The sequence below is a fragment of the Rhinopithecus bieti genome, unplaced genomic scaffold (assembly GCF_001698545.2).
Source record: "Rhinopithecus bieti isolate Rb0 unplaced genomic scaffold, ASM169854v2 scaffold_5497, whole genome shotgun sequence".
Classification (NCBI taxonomy): Eukaryota; Metazoa; Chordata; class Mammalia; order Primates; family Cercopithecidae; genus Rhinopithecus; species Rhinopithecus bieti.
This window is the reverse complement of record NW_016805006.1, coordinates 578395-589812: the sequence shown is the minus strand read 5'-3', so window position 1 is coordinate 589812 and position 11418 is coordinate 578395. Positions and strand designations below refer to the sequence as shown.

The 11418-nt window shown below is 48.3% G+C and overlaps 2 protein-coding genes across 2 annotated transcripts in view; one reads left to right on the top strand and one right to left on the bottom strand.

Moving 5' to 3' along the window:
* The window catches only part of LOC108528845 (uncharacterized), a 6312-nt gene extending 4740 nt beyond the window's left edge, over window positions 1-1572 (bottom strand). The window contains exon 1 of the mRNA XM_017870827.1: window positions 1400-1572. Within this exon, the coding sequence (XP_017726316.1) occupies window positions 1400-1550 (151 nt within the window). The 5' untranslated portion in view covers window positions 1551-1572. The remainder of the gene's footprint in view (window positions 1-1399) is intronic.
* BCAS3 (BCAS3 microtubule associated cell migration factor) overlaps window positions 1-11418 on the top strand; it is a 749063-nt gene that overhangs the window by 720612 nt on the left and 17033 nt on the right. Inside the window, exon 23 of the mRNA XM_017870817.1 lies at window positions 2207-2374. Coding sequence (XP_017726306.1) covers window positions 2207-2374 — 168 coding nt within the window. The remainder of the gene's footprint in view (window positions 1-2206; window positions 2375-11418) is intronic.

Genomic DNA, 11418 nt, shown 5'->3' with positions numbered 1-11418 from the left:
AAAAAAAAAAAAAAAAAAAAAAAAAAAAGCTGAGCGAACAGGGAGGAGGAGGGCCCACATTTTCTTGTTATGATTAAGTCCCCATGTCGCATGCAGACCCTTCAGAAAAATGATGATGCTGTAGCACTGTAGCACTAGATCTTGTCAAATAAGGTCTAGTGGGGGAAGTGCTGGAAGTGGGGACTTCGCTTAATCTCTTCACTCCCATGAGACAGGGCAAAGGGTTATTCATTCTAGTTTAGAGATGGGAAAGGAGCTACAAGGACTGGCCGCGCATCATGCAGTGAGTAGGCAGCAGAATCAGAAGCTTTGTGGATGTCAGCAGCCCTGTGTGTCCCTGGGGAGGTCGGCACCTGGGAGTTGTTGCCAAGGGTGGTCGAGTGTTGGCTCTGAGATTGGCACTACCAGTGCACAGCTGTAGCACAATTCAGGCCTTGGGAGAATCATCTGACACCCAGCCCCGCACCCCCAATTTCCAGAGCCTAGCTTACCAGATCTATAGCCTGACCCTACTTGATGGAGAGAGGTGGCATAGGGAGCTCCTCATTCGCAAGTCCTACCTGACAAGCTGATCCCAAGCAACCCACTCCCAAGGTGGGCCTCTTCTTGGGGAGATGCCCTTATAGATGCTGCCTATTCTCCCAGTGCCAGGAATCTTCCCTACAATGAGGTACGAGATAAATCAAAGCCAAACTTGGCTGATGAAATTCAGGAGCCAGTAGTGACCCTTGCCACACATATAAATCGCAGTAGGCTGGCCAAGGGCCTTTGTCTGGCCAGGAGAGTTCAGGATTATCTGGTCCTCTTTGCTGATATATGGAGTCACCGGCTGTCGGAGTGTTTACGAACGGTTATCACCTCAATGCTGTGGCCATTATCAGAGGCAGGGCCGCCTGCCGAGGCTGGGGCTCGCACCCTCTCTATTACCACCTGTCATTGGCAGGGAGTGTGTGCTGACACTGTCCAGTCCTGACTGCCTGGGGAAGATAGTTTCTGACGGCTGATCAAAGAGAAGAAGCAAGGCCTGATAAAGAGTGTGTGTTTCGTGTACTTTTAACTTTGGGAAACGTTGGCATTTGCATTTTTTCCCCATCTTCCTGGTGCTGGCAGGAACCAAGCCCAATAAATGCAGTGGATTCAGTTACCTAATCACTGGGGAAATGGTATGTGCTTAAAGCAACAGAGCATGACTATAATCTCCTTCCAAGAGAGAGTGGATGAAATAAGCTTTCACAGAAGACTTGCTGTATAATAAAGTAGAATAATTCAAATTCGGACTTTGAAGTGATCTTGCATGTAAAATCTAATCTTAGCGTTCAGCAGAACACCACAGACTTTTTGGAATTGGGGAGCAGCTTTGGCTTAAGGACAGATCCTTGTTGAAGATGCTATCACCCACCTCTTTGCTGGTATCCCCCAAAATAATTCCCTGATTGTTCATATGCCCTTGGGTAGCTGGGAGACCAGGTGGCGAAGTAGAACGTGTTCTCAACTGAGACATCAGGAGAGCGAGTTCTTGGACCTCGTCTGCCACAGACTTGCTGTTCCATCTTGGGCCATAACTTCTCTGAGCTCCAACTATAAAATGAGGAGGTTGGTTATAGGTTATAGAATATAATGGTTAAGAAAGCTTTAAAACCAGTAGGCTATATAACCCCTTCTTTAAATGAAAATTTATTTGTTTATTTGTCTGTAGAGACAGGGTCTCGCTCTGTTGCCCAGGCTGGTCTCAAACTCCTGGCCTCAAGCAATCTTCCTGTGTTGGCCTCTCAAAGTGTTGGGATTGCAGGTGTAAGGCACCACTCCCCGCCTTAAATGAAATTTTAGGTGGAGTCCCATTGTATCAAAAAGAGGAAAGTAGGGATCCGTTTGGGTTGAACCTGGGAAGGGGATTGCCTTCCCTGTCCCAGTTCTTAAGGTGGTCCCTGAAGACCAGGGGAACTCTGTAGCTCCTCAGAAACAGTTTTAAAACCACTGGCCTCAGTGTCACGGAAGTCACTCCAGAGGTCTGCGCTCTCTGAGCGGCATGAGCTGTTTCTCCTGCACTACACAGTCTGTTTCCCAGCGCGCTTCCATCCTGCTCCTGCTTGCTGCAGGAAGGCTAAAATGGACCCTGGGTATGGAGAGGAGCAGGTGGGAGGTAGACAAGAACGGCCTGCTCCCTGAAGGTGTGGACTCAACGTCCGATGTCCCGTGTGTGCCACAGGTACCTTTGACCGGAGCGTGACCCTGCTGGAGGTGTGCGGGAGCTGGCCTGAGGGCTTCGGGCTGCGGCACATGTCCTCCATGGAGCACACCGAGGAGGGCCTCCGGGAGCGACTCGCCGACGCCATGGCCGAGTCACCCAGCCGGGATGTCGTGGGATCCGGAACAGGTAAAGGTGGCATCAGACTTGTAGCTTGACTTGGTCAGGACCAGCACCTGTTGGTGCAGAGCTTCTTTGGAATCGTTTGTGAGCGTGTGTTTGTTTTTGCTGTTGGTTTATTTAGTGAGCACTCCGGTGGCTCTCCCTCTGAGGAGTTCTGGTGCTGGGAAACCCTGTGTAAAGGGGAGCTCCCAGTGGAACTGCCGCTCCCACGTGGCATACCACATGCAGGACTGCCACGATCAACACCACTGTGCAAGTGGCTCCCAGAAGGACACTTTCCTCCTTTGGGGGTGTCCCCAAGTCTTCCAGCAGCGCTCGGGCACTGAGTCCTCAGGCTGCATGTCTTCAGGCACGCTGGAGACTTAAAGATTGGCAGGTCTCAGTAGGGCCTGCCAACCACCTGAGCGGAGTAAGCATGAAGCAGGCTGGGCTGGTTTCAGCCCCCACCAGCTTTTCCTCATGCTGCCTTCGGCCTTGCATTCTTGCCTCTGAGCGAGTCCAGCAACTAGGGTCTGGGTGGCTTCCTGCATCCCAGAGCAATCAGAAGACATCCTTAAATGATGACTGAGCCCTGGCCCAGGCAAGCGCGTGTATATGTGTACACACATGCACACACATGCACACACATGCACACACATACACACACACAACATGCACTCAGGAGAGCCCCCAATCATCCATCTCCAGTACAGCTGTAATACAGCCTGCCTCTCCTTTCCCAAAACCGTTCTTTGTTCTAGATATCTGTGCTATTAGTGACTGCCCCAGCCCTGCTTTTGTGCTGACAGACGCCACCCCAGCAGGCCTCTTCCCAGCTTTCAGAGGGAACTTTCTATTGGGTGGAGCCGACTCTGGCTGGAGGCCTTTTCTCTCGGGCTTGCCTGAGCTCTCTCAAGACTCTGTCACTCTGCTGTGCTACTGCTCCATTCCCGCTCCACATGCCTCCCTGGAAAGAGAACCCCAGTAAGGAGAAACTTATAACCCTGGAGCAGGCACTGATGAGGACCAGCAAGATTTAGAGTCAGAGCATTGAGGCATGGCTTGAAATGTCCGATATCATCACACAGTCCCACTTCCCCGCGGCTCCTCCAGATCTTTAGATGTTTAGGTTTATAGTTAGGTGTTTCCCTCGCCCATCCCCATGCCAGTCCCTCTGTTCCTTCACTAAGACCTGTCATCTCCACAACACTAGCTATGTGGCCTGCCCATGGTGCTCCTGTAATAACTGGCAAATGAACAGGATGGAACCAATGGGTGCAAGGGAGGAAGAGCAGGAGCTTGGCTACATGGGTAGCATGTCATCATGCCATTGTTCTCACAGCTGGCCCAGAGATGAGAAGCAGCTCTGCCATTTGCCAGGGCTTGACTTTGCTTCCCCTGGAAGGGGGCCTAAGTGAGGAATGTGGCTCACGGCACAGCCTTTTGCCTGCATCTCTGGGGTCCCTGGCCAGCCTCGGCTCACATAAACCAGATCCTGGTGCCACTGGAGTCACTCCCCGGCAGCCTCCCTCTTCCAAGGGCCGGAGGAGCTCCTGGGTGGCTATTCTCTCCCACCGCCTTCTCAGGAGCCCCTTGGAGTATCTCACCGTCACCCGGCAAGAGGATTTGAAGGTGCACTGAGTCACAGCTGTGGAACTCCGGCCTAGCATAGTAACCTGCGCAGCACTGGCAGCGATGCATCTGCCAGACAGCTGAGGGATTCAGGAGAGGCTTTGTGGCCTTAAGCAGGTTCATGAAATTAAAAAGAAGAAAAAAAGAGAAAGAAAGAAAGGTAGAGGAAATTAAAACTGCATGACCCACAGGTCAGAAAATAGGAGACTCCCTTTTTTTTTTTTTTTTAGCAGAGGGATTTCATTGTCCTCCCCAACTGTCACCAAAAGTAATTCAGTTGGTTTTCTCTGACCATATTGGATGTATGTTTTATTTTTAAGAAAAAAACTACCTTTTTTTTTTTTTTTCGTTTGTTTGTTTTGAGACAGAGTCTTGCTCTGTCACCTAGGCTGGAGTACTATGGCGCAATCTCGGCTCACTACAACCTCCACCTCCCGGGTTCAAACAGTTCTCCTGCCTCAGCCTCCCTAATAGCTGGACGCCCACTACCACACCCGGCTAATTTTTGTATGTTTAATAGAAACGGGGTTTCACCATGTTGGCCAGGCTGGTCTTGAACTCCTGACCTCATGATCCTCCTGCCTCGGCCTCCCAGAGTGTTGAAATTACAGGCATGAGCCACCACACCCAGCCTAAAACTACCCCCATTTTAAAAGCCAGTAAGCAAAGCAGATATTATGGAAGTTACCCAGTTTCCATGATTGAGAATCACTTTTCACATTTTCCAACTAGAGGTAAAGCATCAGCCTGGTAGTGCAGCCCAGGACTTTGAAAGGGCACCCTGGTACACCCGTGCCCAGGTCAGCCTACTGCCCGGAGGTAGCCAGGGAAATACAGTGCAGCATGGGTAAGAATTTCCAGCAAGCCACTCTTTGCCCATAGCAACCTCTCAGTCCCCCTCTTTCTTCTCACAACCCTACTTCTCTAGGTGGCTCGCAGGACAAACGAGGTGTCAGCAAGTGTTTGCCTCTGATAGGTCCTCTGATGCACCAGAGCTAAGTCAGTTCCCTTAATGCTTTCCAGCAAGCATCACATGTGACACAGCAATTGGGACCGATGGCCTCTTTATCAAAGTATGAATGAAGCACAGAGACCAACTGAAAACTGGCTTTCATGATCCCTGATGCAGAAGCCTATTCTACAGCACACCTCACTGTTATATAGGTTTGTGGTTTTCTGGAATGTAAAAACTCCTATTATGGCCAATTTCAACCTGTCACACGGTGTCAGCCAGCTAACAGAGGTTCTGGAGATGTAACAGTCTGTGCGCTCCAGCACCTGGCTGGTAAGCTGTACCTTAGAGCAGGTCACCTCCCCCCAAAGTAAAGCAAAACCTTTTCAAACCTCACTATTCAGAGTAGTCTGGGGGTTGAGGGTTAGCTTTGGTCAAAGGATACACAGTTTCAGTTAGATGAGAAAAATAAGTTCAAGAGATGTATTGTCCAGCATGGTGACTCTAGTTAATAATAATGAATTCCTGAAAGTCACTCAGAGAGTAGATCTGAAGTGTTCTCCACACAAAAAATGTTAAGTATGTGAGGTAATGCATGTTAATTAGCTCGATTTAGCCATTCCAAATGTATACATATTTCAAAACACCAAGTTGTACATGATAAATATATATAATTTTTATTTGTCAATTAAAAAAAAATTTTTTTTAAAGTGTGGTCTTCAGACCCACAACAGCATCAGTAGCCAGGCGCTGGTGAGAAATGCAGAGCCTCAGGCCCTGCCCAGCCCTGCTCAGCCAAGGTCTGCATTTCAGCAGGATCCCTGTGCATGCTGAAGTTTGAGAAGGTCAATTTTAAATTATGGTTAACTTATAAGACAGATGGCAGTTCTTTGGTCTGTAATGGATGCTGACCAAATAGTTGAATTCAATCACCTATGTGATTTGCAAGTCCAGCTCTAAGATAACTGGCTGAATTGCATTCTTGCTAATATCCTTCTGCCCCTTGCCCCCGTCACCCTTCCATCTTTCCATTTGGCAAACTCCAGTTCGAGCTCAATCCAACTCTGGGTTGAAGAGTTGGATTCCTTACACCTGGGTTCCTGAAGAAAGAGCACATATTATTCCAATTGGTGCCTCTACCGATCCATGGTCTCTCCACTGGAGCCTGCTCTGTATTTTCCTCATAGCCCCCACCCCCATTCTCAGTTTGCACTCATCTTTTGCAGCAGAAGCCAGTGCCTAGCGCAGTGTCTGCGATAGAGACGCAGAGACCATGAATTCTTACTCAGCCTCTGGCTACTTCTCAGTCCTTTTCTTCTGTTGTCCTTAGGCATATTTCTCAAGGCCTTGTCTTGGCCCTGGTCTCATCTCCCTCAGTACCTGGCAGTCTCTGCTTCCATGTCTCCAATTACATCCATAAACTGATGATTTCCAAATAATTTCCAAGTTGGCTTTCTCTCCTGATCTCTAGAACCATCTGTTCAGCTACCTACTGACATATCCACATGTCTACAAACTGAATTCCTCTCTTCGGGCTCTTTCCTTCTCTCGAGTTCCCCCATTCTAGTGTCCAAAGCCCTTTGAGACCAGCCACTGCCCTCGCCCCAGACTCGTCTCTTGCTGCCCTGGGCCAGCTCCAGCCAAGCTAAAATCCCAGAGGGTCCCTGGGCACACGCAGTCTCTTGCCCGCCAGGCTTCTGTGCATACTTTTCCTTTCGCCTGGAATGCTGTGTCTCAAAGCCCCCTCCTCTCCCTGTTACCCCCCTCAAAATAACTTGACTAATTCCTGCTCAGCAGACATTCCTTTCAATATTGCCTTTTCTAGAAAATAGAATTTTAAAGTAAGCAAAACATTGACTTATTCCAACTGTTTTGTGTCTAGGTAAAGATATAACTTAATACCAGTAAAAAAGCTTTTTAAATAAACACCTGTGTACATATTAAGTACATTTTCTCTTTTGACTTTAACTCTGTCAATAACTGTAGCTGCACCTTGTCTTTCTTTTTAGTGCTCTCTAAATAAAAAGCCCAGGCCTTATGCATGGGTCCAGATCCCTGTGTGAAGTTTTTTGTTTTTTGTTTTTTGTTTTTTTTTCTGAGACAGAGTCTCGCTCTGTTGCCCAGGCTGGAGTACAGTGGCGTGATCTCGGCTCACTGCAACCTCCGTCTCCGGGTTCAAGTGAGTCTTCTGCCTCAGCTGCCCAAGTAACTGGGACTTAGGTACCTGCCACCATGCCTGGCTAATTTTTGTATTTTTTAATAGAGACGGGGTTTCATCATGTTAGCCAGGCTGGTCTCGAATTCCTGGCATCAAGTGATCTGCCCATCTCATCCTTTCAAAGTGCTGGGATTATAGGCATGAACCACAGTGCCTGGCCCCTGTTTAAAGTATTCTTGATGCATCTCTGTTGCAGGAAGTATCTGTTTGCTGCTGTTAACTTTTTTTTTTTGCTCTGTCACCCAGACTGGAGTGCAGTGGCACGATCTCGGCTCACTGCAACCTCCACCTCATGGGTTCAAGCGATTCTCATGCCTCCGCCTCCTCTCCTGGGGCCCTTTCCTGAATGGTTAGGACTACAGGCATGCGCCACCACGCCCAGCTAATTTTTGTATTTTTAGTAGAGATGGGTTTCACCATGTTGGCCAGGCTGGTCTCAGACTCCTGGCCTCAAGTGATCTGCCCGCGTCAACCTCCCAAAGTGCTGGAATTACAGGCATGAACCACGGTGCCCGGCCCCTGTTTAAAGTATTCTTGATACATCTCTGTTGCAGGGGTAGGAGTATCTGAGTATCTGTTTGCTGCTATTAACTTTTTTTTTTTTTTCCTCACTCTGTCACCCAGGCTGGAGTGCAGTGGCACGATCTGGGCTCACTGCAACCTCTGCCTCCAGGGTTCAAGCAATTCTTATGCCTCAGCCTCCCAAGTGGCTAGGACTACAGGTATATGCCACCACATCTGGCTAATTTTTGTATTTTTAGTAGAGACAGGGTTTCACTATGTTGGCCAGGCTGGTCTTGAACTCCTGACCTCAAGTGATCTGCCTGCCTTGGCCTCCCAAAGTGTTGGGCTTACAAGCATGAGCCACTGCGCCCGGCCTGCTGTTGACTCTTAAGTGCTCACAGAGTCAGCTCTCAGGGTCTGGGAGACTGTCTGTTCCCGGTGACTGTTCCTTCCTGTGGCCCTGGGCTCACTGATTCTTCTTTACAGTGACAGCATTAAAGATAGGAAAAGGACCGGGCGTGGTGGCTCAAGCCTGTAATCCCAGCACTTTGGGAGGCCGAGACGGGCGGATCACGAGGTCAGGAGATCGAGACCATCCTGGCTAACACGGTGAAATCCCATCTCTACTAAAAAATACAAAAAACTAGCCGGGCGAGGTGGCGGGCGCCTGTAGTCCCAGCTACTCAGGAGGCTGAGGCAGGAGAATGGCGTAAACCCGGGAGGTGGAGCTTGCAGTGAGCTGAGATCCGGCCACTGCACTCCAGTCTGGGTGACAGAGCGAGACTCCGTCTCAAAAATTAAAAAAAAATAAAAAAAATTAAAAAATAAAGATAGGAAAAGGCTTCATCTTTTTCTGTCTGCCGTCTCTTTAACAGTCTCTGGTTTAGCCGGAAGCAGTTATTCTTGGGGATCACATAGTGGGCTCAGTCTTCGCCTCTTACCTTCTGTCATGTATACATTTTACTTCCTGACCTAGTTCACCCACATCTGTAACCTTTCACAAAACAATATTACAGCCAGTGCATTCTAGTACTTTCTTTTCTTCTATTATTCTAAGAATTATCTTGTACTTTCTATTTTATTTCATTTTTTTAAAAATGCACTCATTACCCACTAAAGTGATTTCATAATACATTGGTGAAAGGCAATCTATGCTTTGAAAGTCAGTGCTCTGGCTTATTCACCTAAATCCTCTGAGTTTTCCCATTTATGTATTAATTACTCTGCAGAAAAGGCTTTAAGATTATTTTCAACTAAAGCTCTTCCAAAGATTTCTGTCAGAAGCTACTTTTTATGTATTGAAAGGGCTGCGCCTTTCTTTTTCTCTTGTTAACATAAAAGCACACTTTGAACATTAAAAGTTTTAAGTGATCATGGGATGGTTTCAGCAAGTTAAGAACAAATATTTGTTGACTGCTATGTTTTGCAAAAGATGACCTAAAAGCACTATGTGTGTGTGTGTGTGCGCGCGCTAACGTGTACTAATAAAGTCTTTCATTTTAAGACCGTAAAAAAGTAAGCTCTCAACAAATGTGAGCTGTTTTTACTGGAGTCGATCAGATATGTACCAAATAACTAATCCAAATAACTCAGTGTATTGGACCCCTCTCCTGCCTCTAGAATCAGCTCTTCCAAAGGGCCTTGGAACTTCTGCCTGCGTCAATCCAGAGGGCTGGGGACTTTTTCATTCTAAGGCTACATTTTTAGTAGGTGTCATATTAAACCCATTCCATCCCAGGGTGCCACATGATCAGATGACAGTAATTACAGGCACCAGTGGCATGAATTATCTTTTTTCTTTTTTCTTTTTTTTTTTTTTTTTTTTTGAGACCAAGTCTCACTCTGTCACCCAGACTAGAGTGCAATGGCACAATCTCGGCCCGCTGCAGCCTCCACCTCCCAGGTTCCAGCGATTCTCCTGCCTCAGCCTCCTGGGTAGCATGGATTACAGGCATGCACCACCATGCCCAGCTAATTTTTATTTTTAGTAGAGATGGGGTTTCACCATGTTGGCCAGGCTGATCTCAAACTCCTGACCTCAGGTGATCCACCCACCTCTGCCTCCCAAAGTTCTGGGATTACATGCGTGAGCCACCACACTAGGCCAATTATCTTATCTTTTAGCCATCCCTACTCTCTGGTCAGTCCCATTTTAAAAGCAGATAATTGATTTATCAGTGTTCGCTATAGAAAGTAGTTGACCACATTGGACTTGGCAGACATTTCAGAAGACGTGATATTGGTTAGAATTTTCTGCATCCCACATATTTTTAAAATCTGCAATTTGGAGAGAACTTTACTCAGTCCAGCCCTAGGGGTAGATGGATGCACCCTACTGACCCAACTCATTGCAAGGCCATGAAAATAGGAACTGACAGTGTTGCCCCAGGAAGCTGGAGAAGTGACACTTACATGTGTTGTGTGGGCCTCCCAAGTCCCTTTCCCAAACCTGAGATTCTCTGATTCTCAGTGAAAGGTGAGCCTCCTTTATGGGTCCTGGGTTAGCCACCCTGTTCCTGTCCTAAGCAAACCCGGAGGTTGTGTGAGCTGAAGATGCTACCTTCACAGGGCCAGCGTGGCTCATAGCCCCATAGGTCACATTCCCTGCTTCCCTACCACACACAACCACCAAGCTGCTTTGATCTTTCCATAGAATCTTCTCTCCTTTTCCTACAGCCATTCTATCAGGCAAATTGGTATTTGCCCCAGATACCCAGGAAGGGTTACAGTCTTTCGGCCTCCTGAAAATACGAATTGTTCTCCTCTCCAGGATCCCCAGTGCGGCCGCCCATGAGACCCAGTCTTCGTCTTTAATTTTTTCCTCCAAGCCTTACCTCTCCAACTTCCTGGGTCCCCTTCTCAAGACGGGCAAGGGTGATTCATCGGTGCAAGCCATAGCTTCTGGCTTTGTCTGGCTCTCTTGCCAAAGTCTCTAGGCTTCTCTGGGTAATATCCCTGATTGCCCACTGCTCCTAAAATTTCCCCTCTCTCTGCAACACCAAGTTCCTCAGCAAACGCTGTCACCCAAGCAACTTAGCCAGGACCTAGGGCCTTTCCTCTGCCTTATCTAATTGGGCCCTGGAGTTTTCCTCCTTCTATAGCATCTACAAAAGTTCTCTCAGTGTCTTCTCTTAATGACCTCATCAGTGGCCCAGTGTGTTCTTTCTGTGGGTGGGGCAGAGAGGCTCTGTCGGTATCTGCCAGTTTCTTCCCCAATAGGCTGGAAAAAATAAGAGAGACATGTTTCCTATCCTCAAAGAGATTAAAGCCCCAGAGGAGGCCACAATACTGAACGGTGGGTCTGTTTCTCTCTGACTTCTACCCCCAGCTTCCCACTGGGCCTCCCTAGCTGAGCTGGACCAAGTGGAAGTCAGGAGTGCTCCCCTGCCCACAGGGCATGGTCTTTCTGGGATGCAGAGGCAAAGCTAGAACTCTCAAGTACCTAATGCCCTGATTGCTGAGGGTGGGAGAAGAAAGTGTCCCCAGAGGCACAGGGCCACCAAATAGAGGGCCCAGTCCCACCAGCAGGTCACAAGCATCCCTGCTCGGGACAAGAGGGAGCAGCTGCACCAGCGAGACTGTGGGATAGCCGGTGCCCTCAGCAGGGGTGGCGGTGTTGGTGTTGCTATTTGTGTCTTGATTCAGTGTCAGATTGCCTATTCCTAGCTATTTTCCACTGGCAGAAGAGGCCGAATCTGAGAGTCCTTTCAGTTCCCAGCACCAAGCTCCTACTATTGGGAAGAATGTGGGGGGGGGGGGGGGGGG